This window comes from Xenopus laevis, chromosome 4L (assembly GCF_017654675.1).
Source record: "Xenopus laevis strain J_2021 chromosome 4L, Xenopus_laevis_v10.1, whole genome shotgun sequence".
NCBI lineage: Eukaryota > Metazoa > Chordata > Amphibia > Anura > Pipidae > Xenopus > Xenopus laevis.
In genome coordinates, this window is record NC_054377.1 from 115,511,110 (window position 1) to 115,526,287 (window position 15,178).

The 15,178-nt window shown below is 37.6% G+C and overlaps 1 protein-coding gene across 1 annotated transcript in view; it reads left to right on the plus strand.

Annotated features, from left to right (window-relative positions):
- The first annotated feature begins 475 nt into the window (after window positions 1-475).
- imp3.L (IMP3, U3 small nucleolar ribonucleoprotein L homeolog) overlaps window positions 476-15,178 on the plus strand; it is a 51,774-nt gene continuing 37,071 nt past the window's right edge. The window contains 2 exon segments of the mRNA NM_001091591.1: window positions 476-670; window positions 3,546-3,653. Of these exon segments, the coding sequence (NP_001085060.1) occupies window positions 534-670; window positions 3,546-3,653 (245 nt within the window). The 5' untranslated portion in view covers window positions 476-533.

Here is a 15,178-nt window from a genome sequence, read left to right on the forward strand (position 1 = left end):
CCCTACGGGCCATCAACCCAGTCCAACCCTCCATTCCATAAATCTACTAAAAAATAATGTAAACATGAAATAAACCCAAGGGCTTGTTTTGCTTCCAATAAGGATTATTTATATCTCATAAATACACAAAATAGGCGACACTCCGTATAAACAAAATGTAGATTTCTTGCAGCAGACTGCTTGTATTGGCAGCATTTTGACCAGAAGCCACAGTATCTGCTGACAGCTTTACAACTTAATAATTACAATGATGTTGAAAAATATGATCTAGTCTTTGCCGTTGTCAGCAGGGAAACAGCACAGGAATTATTGCAGACAATAATAGAGCAAATAAAAACTATCATCATTACGATCATATAAGGCACGCGCCTCAGCAACACACACGCGCATAGTCATGCCTGGGAAGCCCCGCCTTCTGCCTGTGACGTGACCTTGCCGCTTCCGCATAGACAGAAACAAGCGTAATTCCATTCCACGCCATTCCATTCCATTTGCGCCCTGTTTCTCTCGTTCGCCTTTCTTAGCCGCGCAAAATGGTTCGCAAATTAAAGTTCCACGAGCAGAAGCTGCTGAAAAAGGTCGACTTTATTAATTGGGAGGTGGATAATAACATCCATGAAGTCAAAGTGCTGCGAAAATACCATTTGGACAAGCGAGAAGACTATACAAAGTAAGTGTCGTTTAAGCACATCAAATCGGAATCGTTGTTCCTATGTTTCATTCAGATCGGTGGTTCACATAAAGGCGATCGAAGGGTATAAATAATTCCAGCGTACACGTGTGAAACGGGCGCAGCCATGACACTTTTACCATGGCAACAGTATGGCCTACTTCCGGTAACTTAAATATAGGCTGTACTGGCAAGTACACTTGAAAATATAATTAACAAGGTTGCTAATTGATTGTAAACTGCAATTACTGTAAATGCACACTGTCAATAGACCCTGCAGGACAAAAAATAGTTGTAGAAGGATTCTTTATTTTTCATATTATTTGTTTGGGTTAATCAGGGTGTAATAAAGATGCAGGACAAGTCCACCGTAGTAATCTTTTTTCAATAAAACAATTTGCAGTAAAGATTACTACTGTGGACTTGTCCTGCATCTTTATTATAACTGATTGATTTGGGATATCAACGCAGGATACCCCGTAGGATAAGCCACAGAGGAACTTTATCTGTGAGCTACAGTGAACTTGTTTACATATTTGTTAAAGTTATAATAACATGATTATCAATGTAACAATAATTTATTAGTAACTTGTACAAATACATGTTAAAGGGGTTGTTCACCTTTTAGTTGGTATGTAGTCCTTATGAGACCATTTACAATTGGTTTTCATTTTTTATTATTTGTAGTTTTTGAGTTATTTAGGTTTTTATTCTCCAGATTTCTAGGGTCCAGTTTACCCTAGCAACCATGCATTTAATGGAATAAGAGACAGAAATATGAATAGAAGAGGGCCAGAATAGAAAAATGAGTAATAAAAAGTAGCAATAACAATACATTCATAGCTATTCTGAGCATTTTGTTTTTAGATGGGGTCGGTGACCCCCATTTGAAAGCTGGAAAGTCAGGGCAAATAATTAAAAAAAAATAATTAAAACAATTGAAAGTTGCCTAGGACTGGCCATTCTATACCATTCCAACCCCTTTAATTTAATAGTGCCTTAGATATAAACACACTTATTTGGTTAAATACATTTAGTGTTTACTAGTTTTGCTTTTGCTTGTGATGTAATTAGGCTGCTTGCAAAAATAATAAGATTTGACTTTGCTCCACTGAAATTTCCTCAGTCCCAAATGCATACTATTGCAGGGCTTTGTACTTGGGTTTCCACCTGGCCAGTATTTTACTTGTTTGCCCAGTAAAAATGATACTTGGCGCCATTGGTGCAGAAAGGTAAAACTATAGGTGAGGCTGGTATTTTTTTTTTTTTTTTCAGAAAACGTGGCAAACCTAATTACTGAATGTGCATGATCCCCAGTAGTCATTTGCATCCACATTTGCTGCCACAAGTAGGTTTGCCACTTGGCCATTAAAAACAATGCTTGATGAGTGACTATAGCCAGGACCGCCATCAGAAATCGCAGTGCCCCATACTACAAAATTTCCTGGGCCCCCTGGGCTGCACCCACCACAAGCCCCGCCTACAGGTCCGCCCCCCACCCCACAGGTCCGCCCCAACACACAGTAAAAAAAACAAAAAAAATATTGGTGGCTAGGGTTCCCACATGTTAATAAAAAGATATTGGTGGTCAGGACTCCACATAAAAAAACATTTGCGGGCAGGGCCCCCCAATTAAAAAATATTGGTGGCTAGGACCCCACATGAGAAAAAAAAATTGGTGGCCAGGGCCCCTTAAACATCCATGCCTTCCCAAAGTCAGCAGCTCTCAGAAAGATGGGGGGCCGGCTATTCAAGTAAGTGTGGCGTGGCCAGGCCCCCCTACCCTCAGGCCCCCTACAACTCCCCCCCCTGTCCCCCCGATGGCTGCCCTGACTATAGCCTGGTATTAGCAGTGATTAAACATTACAAAAAGCCCCATTTGCCAAAACCATGAGACTAGAAAGACCAATCTCATCCCTTTAATACCAGGTGCTACTGAGATGTACTTGCTTCATGTTTGCTTAGTAATCAAATACTAAATGAATGCTTAAAGGGACCCGTCACCCCCAAAAAAATATTCTAAATACTATTTTATCATGTTAGTCAAGCAAACTTAACTTTAATTACACTGCATAATTTTTTTGAATCTTGTTTCCATCAGTCTGGGAATTCATAATTATAAATAGCAGGCAGGAGCCATTCTGTGGAGACTGTTAAGGCAAGCCTTGCATCATCTCAAAATCCTGTTTGTGCACCAGAATGGGGGACCTGATGTCCATCCCCATACACTGGCTACACAATTAAATGGTTAAGAGAACTGGGGGAATGTGGGGAGAGCAGTGACATCTAGGAAGTGCTGAATGGAAAGTGAAAGTAATTGCTTGCCCCGCCTCTATGCCTAAGTCATAGAGGAGGGGCAGGTAATATTTGATTGACAGCTGAGATTTTTAAAGGAGTTTACAACCGCTATGAATGCTTTAATAAAAAAAAGAAATTGTATTTCATGTTTAATTTGAAAAGGACTTTTATTATACAGCTTTTTATGTCTGGGTGACAGGTGTTGTCTTCTGGATGCATCTCTCTGTTTCTTTGTAATGACATCATGTTGTAATTACTTGAGAGTGCGAGTGAAAGAGACTGAAAGAATGAATTTATGCATACAATTGTCATCAATCTTGTACATAGAGGTGTGCTCATTTTATTTAAAACAAAAAAAAAAATAACCTTTTATATTTGCTGTACTGCACTGCCTATTTTGAGTTGGCTAGATTGTAAGCTCATATGAGTAGGAACCCCTGATCCTATTTTACCCTGTCAAATTACTGTAAAACCCATGTTCATTATTAATTAATGTAAAGGCTGAGTAACTTGCTGGCCTTATATAAATATATGATGATGATTATTCACATATCTTGCTATTTCATTTGTCCTGTAGATACAACAAACTCAGCAGAAATATCAGAGAACTTGCCCAGAAAATTAGAGACCTGGATGAAAAAGATCAGTTTCGTGTCCAAAGTACTGCAAAGGTCCTAGAGAAACTGTGAGTATGAAATTAAATGTTTATTCGGCTCAGTGGATAGTTTGCAAATTCAAATTTATCTTATATGCACATATAGGATAATGTGCATTTTCTGGGTGCTGCCAGCACTCTGCATCTTGTCCCATGAATTTGATTAAATAGGGATGTGTTCTAATATTTTTATGAAGTATATATTTGAATTTGAGCTTGCATTTGGCTCTAAAATATTTTAAAATGTATGCACTTGCAGTTTAATGGTGGAGCAGTACTGACTCAGCTATATTGAGCCACAGGATATGCATAATATCTGTTATATGCATCTGTTAGCAGAGCAAACAGTAGGGATTTATAATGCCCTCTCCTAAGACGAATAGCGCTGCCCACTCACTGTGCTAACCTTCTAATTTATGATCATCGTAACTCGGGTGCTTGTCTAGATACTCATTAAGGGCTATTCCACACGGGGAGATAGCGACGCGTTTGCGGTCGCGGCGACAAAGCGCCGCGACAGTCGCCGCGACCGGCGCAGGCGACAGTTTTGTATGGGCGCCTATGTAAAAACGCCTGTGCTAACCACACGAGGCGATGCGCTTTTCAACAGTCGCCTGAAAATGCCTCGCCAGGCTTTTTCAGGCGACTGTTGAAAAGCGCATCGCCTCGTGTGGTTAGCACAGGCGTTTTTACATAGGCGCCCATACAAAACTGTCGCCTGCGCCGGTCGCGGCGACTGTCGCGGCGCTTTGTCGCCGCGACCGCAAACGCGTCGCTATCTCCCCGTGTGGACTAGCCCTAAAGCTCTCTTCTGTACAGAAGCTTGTCCTACCCTACATAATCACATCCCTATTTCATTGTGGGAAATTGGACACAATTAGGACACATGATACAGCCATTCCAATATAAATGTCATCTGCGAGAATGGATTGGCATTAATAAGCAAAGGATGACATGGGAAAATCTTTTAATTGCACAAGGATTTGTTATTTATTATTTTGTGTGCATATATTATATTTTGTGTGTGTGTGTATATATATATATATATATATATATATATATATATATATATATATATATATATATATATATATATATTTACTCAAAAGAAGCTAGCACACACAGGACTTATGGAGGAAAAAAAGGGTTTTATTTTAACAGAAAAAAAAAACTAACGTTTCGGCTAGGTCCCTAGCCTTTCTCAAAGGGACCTAGCCCGAAACGTTAGTTTTTTTTCTGTTAAAATAAAAACCTTTTTTTCCCCTCCATAAGTCTTGTGTGTTCTAGCTTCTTTTGAGCCATTGTAAATACTAATACATAGCTCTGCACCCAGGTCTCTCTCTCTGTTTTGTTATAAATGCAGGTTTTTGCTTGCTGTTTTTGGATAATATTACGTTAGGTTTTGCTAGCAGTTACTTTAAATTGTATTCAAAACTTTATTGGCTTGTATTCCTAGGCCACTTACATGTATAATACCTCATAAAATAGTTACATAGTTAAATTGGGTTGATAAAAGACCCAAGTCCATCAAGTTCAACCCTTGATAGAAGCTATAAAGATGTAAAATATGGACCAACTTCCCTGCCTATATATAAATAAAATCAGCTGCAGAGTCCATTAAATGCTTTTCTTCCTCCACTCTGTGTGATAGATTGACTTGTTTCTGGCAATATTGTCACTTTGTTTGTATGTGCCCTGCATAATCAGTTCTTCAGTCTCTTTCATTATGGAATCATTGATGGAGATTGCATTGATGGAGATTGCATTGATGGAGATTGCATTGATGGAGATTGCTTTGGATAGTTTGATTTGCAACATTCTAAAAAAAAAAAAAAAAAAAAAAAAAAAGAAATGTAACTTTTCCTTTTACATGTAATTTGTAACAAGCTTGGTACAGATAATATCAATGTTTCGGTAATCTATTGGTGCTTTAGTTTACTGTTGGGTTTCGTAACATGCACTTTATTTCGGCTAATTAAATAATGATAAACTAGTGCTTACTTCTACTATAGAGATACATTTGTCACAAGCTATAAGAGAAATGTAAAAACTCTGCTCTAGGTTACTGTGGGCTTTCAAACTCTGAGGCGTATTGAATGCTCTAAATGAAAAACAAAGTGGAATCTAAGCAACTATCCATTAAACTCCAATTACAGATGTCCAATGATTTTTTAAAGTAAACATATTGGCATATATATTGGCTATTAATTAGCAGTTTCTCTCAGTAATTGTTATTAGTGTCAGAACAACAGTTCAGGGAATAGCAATGCAGTGGCAATTTTCTTCCAGCCAAGACTTTTTATTCCCCCATAGTGCCTTGCACACCTTTGTGATTCTTCTTCTTTAGGGGGCTGTCAATCGCAGAACATAAAGGCATTGTTGGAATTGCAGGCTTGGCTGGAGGGGAGCAAACTATTGCTACATTGTTTCAGTGGTGCATGAAGTCTGAATCCGCAGTGCAGACAGCAATTAACAGACCGCTATAGTTTTCAATAGGTAATTACATTTACAAATAACTTTAAAGTGCTTGTTCACCTTTTGCAAAGTCTGACTAAAGTGGTAGTACTTTGCAAAAGAAGCACTTTTACCATTATGATAGTAAATGTTAGCTTTACTGTCCATAAGTAATTACAATAAATGTCTACCCAAAGGTCCTGTTTCTGTTCCCCCCCATCTTCTTCTACAATCACACAGAGAATGGCAGTGCATTCAGCTTGAGGTTAAGTGCTCCTGCACATGACTTATCGCTTCCTCATTTATTAGCATAATTTTTAAGACAATCGGGTTAGCGCTATGTAAATGAATGAGGAAGCTCAGCCATGTGCAGTAACAGCGCCGTTCTGTCTCTCCCAGCTGCTCTGAGCACAAGTTTGGGTAAGCACCTGATGTAAATAATATGTAGAAAGTACTTCTCTACCATTCTGGTAGGACTTTCAAATTCATTTCAATATGCAAAAATAGGTATTTTGGTTTACATTCTTTTTAAATTCAATTCCTGTTTTTCCTTTAAAACTAATAACATTGTAGGTTATTTTTAATAACTTGTTACTACTATGTACTATTGCTCTCTGTTTCATGCAATCATTAAAGGAGGCCTTTGGCTATCGGTCAATTAGGAGATTATTGTGCCTCTCATTGAATCACCTTTGTGTCAAGGTTGGACATGTTGCTTCGTTCTTACCCTCAGGAGACACATTCCATGGTTTAAGTGCAAACTCTTCAGATCTCCTAATTGGTTCTTATTATGCATAACCATGGCAACAGAAAAAATGCTAGTAGCTTAATACAGGATTGGGACCTGGGGTTTTCTGGGTAAGGAGTCTTTTGCCACATGTTGGATCTTCATACTTTCTCTAATAAAAAATAATTTGAACATCAACCCAAAAGGATTGTTTTGCCTCTGATAAGGATTAATTATATCTTAGTTGGGATCAAGTACTGTTTTTCTATTACCGAGAAAAAGGGAAATAATTTTTAAAACTTGGAATTATTTGCTTAAAACAGAGTCTATGGGAAATGGCCTTTCCATAATTCAGAGCTTTCTCTATAGTTGTATCACTAACACATTTATTATTTCAGTAGTAAATGTCATTTAAGTAACCCTAACCAAACCTTTATGCCTATAAAATGCTACTGGTACAAACACAAAATATGGTTAAAAAAACAGCAGCCATAAATTTATAAGAAAATTATTTTGTTGTGGTTTCATTCTTTCTGATGAAAAACCAATGTTTCACAGCCTTATGAAAATAAAAAGTATCTGATATGATATATCTGTCATATATAACATATAGATAGGGAGAGAGAGAGATCGTAGCATCGATACCAAGAAATCGTCATTTTCAAGCATAGACATTGGTATAATTTAATAATATCCGTTTTTGTTTTTTAAACAGATCATGACATTTTTAGACTCAAGATCGTGTAAGGTTAGCAGCAGTAAAAACATGAAGCTATCCCTTTTTAATGAATTAAACACCTTCTATGCATAAACGGTGCCTCGTATGCATTTATGCATCTAGCTGCCCCTAGTAGTCAGCATGTGGACCACCAGTGCTGACAGGGTCGGACAGAAAAAAGACAAAATACTTAAAGCTTATAAATAATCCTGCCGCATTGTTAAAGGAAAAGGAAATGCATCCTGCGCTTGGGGGTGCCAAATGTTAGGCACCTTCAAATGATTGTATTGACTTACCTGAAACCCGGGGCGGTGCTACTATCAGTCGAAAACCGTCCCGGGTTATACCAGTGAGCACCATGGAGTGATCCTCTTCCGGCATCTTCTTTCTTCAATTTTCCCGGGGCAAACACATGCACAGTTGAGCGAAATAGCCGACTTTTTACTTAAAGTTCAGCTTTTCGTTCTACTGTGCATTTGCAGCCGTGCAGAGAAAGAGTAGCGATCCGTGGTGCTCACTGGTATAACCCTGGGCCGGTGCAGTGATAGGATCACCGGGCCGGGGTTTCAGGTAAGTCAATACAATCACTTGGGGCTGCCTAACATTTGGAACCCCCAAGTGCAGGATGCCTTTCCTTCTCCTTTAACCAATGCACTTTAAAAGAAAAGTTTTTTTGTAGGGAGACTGATTTTCTTATACCCTTTGTCTGTGTGTCTAATGCTTGCTACTGACTTGCCCTTGAAACTGAAAACTGTCATTACACAGATAAGTGTGCATTTAATTAATTTTGGGAAGCAAAACAGAGTGTTCCTCAAAGTACAGCAATAAGTTCCTGAAACTCCGTTCTCATGTTCCATATCGTGCCATCACGCTTAATGTGACTTAATAGCAAATTATCAAGTGAGGCCACCCTCTTGTCATTTAAAACAATCCACGTGAAATCTTTATTTAAAAAGAAATATTGTTTTTCTCCTGGATTTGGATATTCAAACCTACCTGTACATTAGGGGGCCCATTTACTTCAAGTGAAGGAATAGAATAAAAAAAACTTCGGATTTCGAATGTTTTTTTGGCTACTTTGACCTTCGACTTTGAATCAAACGATTCAAGCTAAAAATCGTTAGACTATTCGACCATTCGAAGTACTGTCTCTTTAAAAAAAAAAACTTCAACCCCCTAGTTCGCCACCGAAAACCTACCAAAGTCAATGTTAGCCTATGGGGAAGGTCCCCATAGGCTTTGGAACAACTTTTAGGTCGAAGAAAAATCGTTCGATGGATTAAAATCCTTCGAATGGAACAATTCGAAGGATTTAATCGTTCGATCGAATGATTTTTCGTTCGAATGAATAGCGCTAAATCCTTCTACTTCGATTTTCAATTCAGCAGTCGAATATGGAGGGTTAATTAACTCTCCATATTCGACCATAAGTAAATTTGCCTCTAAAATCATCTGTCCTATAAAGCTGCTACCGTGTCTGGAAAACCCTCGCATCTTTCATTTCTGTTAACGAAATTGCTATTAAAGGGGTTGTTCACCTTTAAGTTAACTTAGTATGATGTAGAGAGTGATATTCTGAGACAATTTGCATTTGGTTTTCATTGTTTTAATATTTGTGGTTTTTAAGTTATTTAGCTTTTTATTCAGTAGCTCTCTAGTTTGCAATTTCAGCAAGCTGGTTGCTAGGGTCAAAATTACTATAGCAGCTACACATTGATTTAAATAAGTGAGTGGAATATGAATAGTGGAGGGTCTGAATAGAAAGATGAGTAATAAAAAGTAGCAATGGCAATACATTTGTAGCCATACAGAGCATTTGTTTTAGAGGAAGTCAATTAACCCCCCCCATTTGAAAGTTGGAAAGAGTCAAAAGAAGAAGGCAAACAATGAGAAAACTATAAAAAAAAAAACAATTGAAAAGTTGACCATTCTATAGCATACTAAAAGTGTACTTAAAGTGAACCTCCCCTTTAAGCATAGTACTGGCCACTTCACTCAAATGCCAGCCACGTGGCAATCCAGCCACCTTGCAAAATGGAGTAGATGATTCCACACAGCCTGAGCATGTTCCAAACAATTCAAAGCTGTCATTTTATTTGAATAGCTCTTTGGACACTGCCTTTGTACAGACAAAATGGATAAATATTAAATAATAAGATACATTTTTCCGTTTTGTTTTTCACCTAAAACTAATGGCAAGACCGCTTCCTTTTCTAGAATAACCAGTTGTGCCAGACTCTGAGACAGTCGGCTAATGTGCAAAGCAGGTGTTGTTAGACTGTAATTTAATAAATCTGAGTAAAACATTTTATCCATCAAACTCTGAGTCACCCGCTCTGGGCTTCTTCCAGAGTGAAAACTATATAACATCTGATATTCGCATTACTTTGCTAAATAGTTTTGTATGATGTGAATTGCAGATAATGTCTTGTTTGGTTTCCACTCCACATTTTGCCAGAGGTGATGCTATTCCGGTCTGGCTGCCGGTGTAAGAGGTGCACTTCTCTCAAGTGTCACTGAGGTTGAAGCAGGAACCCACACTGATTTCTGTCTCAGCCCAAAGGTAATTTAGTTGGGAGTTTTGCAGTGCTGCAGGGGTCCGAAACTGAGCTGTAATGGACATTGCTTGAATAATGCTATTTGTGCTTCTGTGCTATATATTGGAATTACTTTTGCTTCTAGTCTGCCAACAAAACTAGACTGGAAGTTTTTACAGGGCAGTGGGTGTGTCTGGTACAAATATGCCTTCAAAGCTGCCTAAACTCTTTGTGCCATATAAAAAATGTAACGATTATTAGAAGGTAATTTTAACCTTGTTTCTGCATGTTGTAGCCTCACAAGCAAACTATACTATAAAACTGTATATACCCATCACCCTTCTCAGATTTCGGCGTTTTAACATATTGTAAAATGATTACTGTTGGCTGATGTTCAAGAGGTGAAGCTTGCTGTTATTTCTTTTTACAAATACAATTTGGATTTCAGATGAAGAGGTGGATGAGACAGAAAAGCCGTGCTGAGCAATTCTCTCCGGAAAAATGTGATTTTTATATTGCCATTTAGGTGGACATATGCATCAGATTTGTTTGACTTTATGTCAGAGGCCACACGAACAAGCCTCTAAATACAGCTACATGCTGCAATTTTTGCATTCAGTCAATCAACAGTATTGTGTGACTTTACTTCACGATGATGGTTAAAATGCACCCAACTGGCCCAAGATTCTCTCTAAGGAAGCGAAAAGGACAATAGGCCCATGTCCCTTCCAGTAGTACATAGCTCTCCTCATCCTGGGGGCATCGGCTTACCTTAGGTAGGCATCTTAAAACTGGTAATTTGGCTGATCTTGGAACAAGCTACCTGCCCAAATGTGTGTTTAGTGTTCCAAGCAATGCAGCCATCTGTAGGTATATGATGATAATAATGCTCAAATATGGGGCAGATGATAACACAGAGTGCACTGGAACTATTATTTGTACTACAGTTACACTGAACTGTAAAGGATGCTTTTTTTCTATGGACTCATTCTATCCATCGATATTGTGCTTTTTTGGTCTGTTGTCTTATAACATCTGCTGGCTAGTAAGTCTGGAAGCATTTTGTTTCAAATAAGCAGACAATATTTTTCTGTACAGTACTAGGTCATGTTATTGCTTCAGCAATAACTTATGGAGTCAATAAAGATAAGTGAGGCAACAAAGCCTGACAGAGCCATTACGTTACTGACACCATGTTTTATGAATGGTTATCATATAATAGAAGTATGTACAGCTTTTTCCAGTCATCCATACAATCCTCTTTCCATCACCAGACATGTTATCTTTTGCTTTCTGCGTCTTTGTTGCAATAATCTGTTCACTTGGTATCTGACTAGTTATTTCTTGATGCTAGTTACTGGCTTGCTTATCGGAGTCTTCTGCAATTAGTACATTGTTTTACCATTATGCATCTGTAATGTGATTTTTGTGAAAAAAATGTCTTCACTGCTTTGACTATTTTTCTTCTTATAGTACAGTTCTGATTCTTATTATTCTGCTACACTACACAAAACGATGATATCAGGGATCATTTGTCTGTCTGTAGCTTGAGCCAGCTGCCTACACAAATGAAGTCTTTAAATAGAATTGGCGACAGCAGTAGGGAACACACAGCAGAGTTATTCCATAGCTTGCCATAGGCAGTTGGACAAGTCTCCTAAATTACATAATGCCATGACACTTATGCTAGGCCTCATCACTATCATTTAGTGCTGATAAAGAAATATATGACAGGCATGACTGAGAATCTAAGCTATGACAGTATGCAGATGGTAGAGAAAATAAAGTAAATGTTAAATAATGATACCCTTAGCTGTAAATCATTTTAATAATTAAAAAAAAACTGGTAATACAATGAAAATGATTGGTTTTATTTACTGCATACTGTTTTTTCTATCATGTACACAAAAAAAATAATTTGAATAAAAAGCCCTGATTTTTTATTTTAGTCTAATTTCTAGCAGCTTTGTTGTTTTCAGTCAACTTTTTTTTCTGTTCTCTAAGTAAAATCTCTTGGTTTGGTGTGTTCAACTGATGCAAGCTGGCCATATATGCGCAGATAAGCAAGTTATCTTCATGCAGTGCCCCCAAAACCTAGACCACAAAAACTACAGAGAAGATTCATCCAGAGATGTTCATCAGCAATTTCCCCTCATCTCAGTGGGCTATCTTTATAAGGGGTTTATGTAATTAAAGGCACTAACTTTGGCATGGGGAAGTTACCTATATCAACCAATCAGCAGGTAGAATTTCCTTGTCACATGTTTAAAAGCAAACCTCTTATTGGATGCGATGGGTTACTGCTCCTGGGCAAACTTTGTGCCTTTTATTACATATGGGCAGGGCCGGATTTACATAGGGGATGCCCCTAGGCCCACTGCCGTCCATCGCCCCTGTCCCCTCCCCTTTATTCGTGAAAATTTTTATCATCGGGACCAAAGCAATGGTGATTGGCGCACGGGAAATTTAAAAAATAATTGTATCTCCAGTGCATCCCCAGTGTTTTAGAACCAATGTAGATTGGCAGCATGCCCCCCCCCCCTAAAATCCTGCCGCCCTAGGTCCAGGCCTAGGTGGCTTTTCCACAAATCTGGGCCTGGATATGGGGGTATGACCCATTTTTGCATTTTAATGCTGGCCAGTTACCCATTGTGACATTAGCTTTAAAATGTAAGATAACAATAGCACTGTAGGAAAACTTTGGTAAATTTCATAATTGGAATGCTTTTTAACTAAAAATGATTTTTGTTTTTCATACCCAAAAGTTTATCCCAGCAATGTAAGAAGTGCAATCCATGCAATTCTTCCATAAAGGGGTTGTTCACCTTCCAAACAGTTTTTTTCAGTTGTTTTTTGTTATTTTTTTATTACTGTTTTTCCATAATATCAGTATAAAGATTTATGTTCTTGTCCCTGGTGTTTCGGTCTGGCAGCTCAAAAATCCAGGTGCAGATTCTGAATTGTTAGAATTTTCTAATGTATTCGTTTAGAACAGTTGCAGAGTTGGGGACTCCCCCCCCCCCCCCCGCCCAAGCTGCTTTAGAAAGACATAAGAAGGTGAAAAATTAAACTAAAACTAATATTAGGAAAACAAATAAAAAATAGAAAGTAATTGGAAATTTAACTTTATTCCTGGTGAACTACCTGAAAATGACTGAACTGAAAAAAAGTTTTGGAAGGTGGACAAATCCTTTAGAGGTAATGAAAGGGAACACCTGCATTTGCAAACAAAATACCGGCACCCTGAATGCCACACTATATTTTAATGGAGGAAACGGCTAACTTTTCAGTTCCATATTTCTACTTTCCGCTCTAGTGTTACGTTAATCAGATTCCTCTTGGTAATAGCTGTGACCTTGCAGTGACTTTCATGGCCACTGTAATTGTGATCAGAATTTGTGCACACTTCACTCTCACTAAGCTAAGAAGCCTGATTCAATTCAGATCAGAAGTTTTAAATTCCAGATGGAAGAAACACATGATATATGCAAAATTAAGAACACCTGGAGGACATTTTGTGGGTTTCATAGTTTTTTTTCCATATGGTCAAATCCAAGTTTAAGGGAAACTTTGTTGAAATTGGCTCTCTGATGAGAATCCAAGTATATTGCTGTTCAAATATGAAGGATACAATGAGCACATTGAAAGAGCTAGGAGTTGAATAATGTTATCATAAAAATGGTTTATTTGTGCTGTAATTCAGAGGAATTATAATATAGGAGGCCCGAACAAAGAACTACTTTCTAGTGGAACACTCTGGAATATATAGGTCTGTTCCATTTTAATTAGTGATAACTTTTAAATCCTGCCAAAGCCTATTACATTTTTTCCTATGCAACTGTGTTAGTCTTGATACCGACAGTGGCCTAATTTGTTGAAAAGTAATTTGGACGTTGAGTTTCCTGCTCTGTATATGTTGGTACAGCTTATTTGTAATAGGCCCTAAAATGTTCCACAGTTAAAACTATGATTCTGTTCTGACCTGACATATTTCATTGCAACAAGTCCTTTGTCGCCCTGAGATCTATGGAGCTGCAAATAGGCATAATATCATTGCACCTCAGGCACCAAACCTAGATTATAAACTCTCTTTATGCCATTTTCCTAGATTACTTGACCACTGGAAATCCCTATTTCCTTAGAGTTTTTGAAACAATTAACCACCACTGATACTTTCATTCATAAAAATTGACATATAACCTATTTCAGTATACAGGTATGGGACCTGTTATACAGAATGTTTGGGACCTGGGGCTTTCCGGATAAGGGATCTTTCTGTAATTTGGCTCTTGAGACCTCAAGTCTGCTAGAAAATCATTTAAACATTAAATAAACCCAACAGGCTTGAGGATTAATTATATCTAAGTTTGGATCAAGTATAAGGTTCTGTTTTATCACTACAGAGAAAAAGGAAATCATTAAAATTTATTTCATAATAAATTATTAAATTAAAATTGAGTCAATTTTTCAAAATTTAGATTATGTGGATAAAATGGAGTCTGTGAGAGCTGGCCTTTCTTTAATGTGGAGATTTCTGGATAACAGATCCCATTCCTGTATTCTACTGAACATTTAAAGACGTGGTTCACCTTTTTCCTATGTTATAGAATGTTCTACTGAACATTTAAAGACGTGGTTCACCTTTTTCCTATGTTATAGAATGGACATTTATAAGCAACTTTTCAATTGGTTGTCATTAGTTAATTTTATAGTTTTTAAATGATTTGCCTTTTTCTGACTCTTTCCAGCTTTCAAATGTGGGTCATTGACCCCATCTCAAAACAAATGTTCTTTAAGGCTACAAATGTATTGTTATTGCTTCTATTCAGGCCCTCTCCTATTCATATTTCAGTCTCATAATAATAATAATAAATGAAAAACAATTTAAAATTGTCTCCGAATATCACTTTCTACATACTAAAAGTTAACTCAAAGGCGGACAACCCGTTTAAAGAAAAATAAAGTGAATGTAAAAACCAATTACAAAGAGGATAACATCTCCAAGGAACATCTTGGGCATGACTTGAAAGCATACATGCCTTCTCCCAGTTACTCCATTACGCTATCAAAACTCAATTTAAGTCCATAAAAATATTTAATAATAATTCTCTTTTTTTTC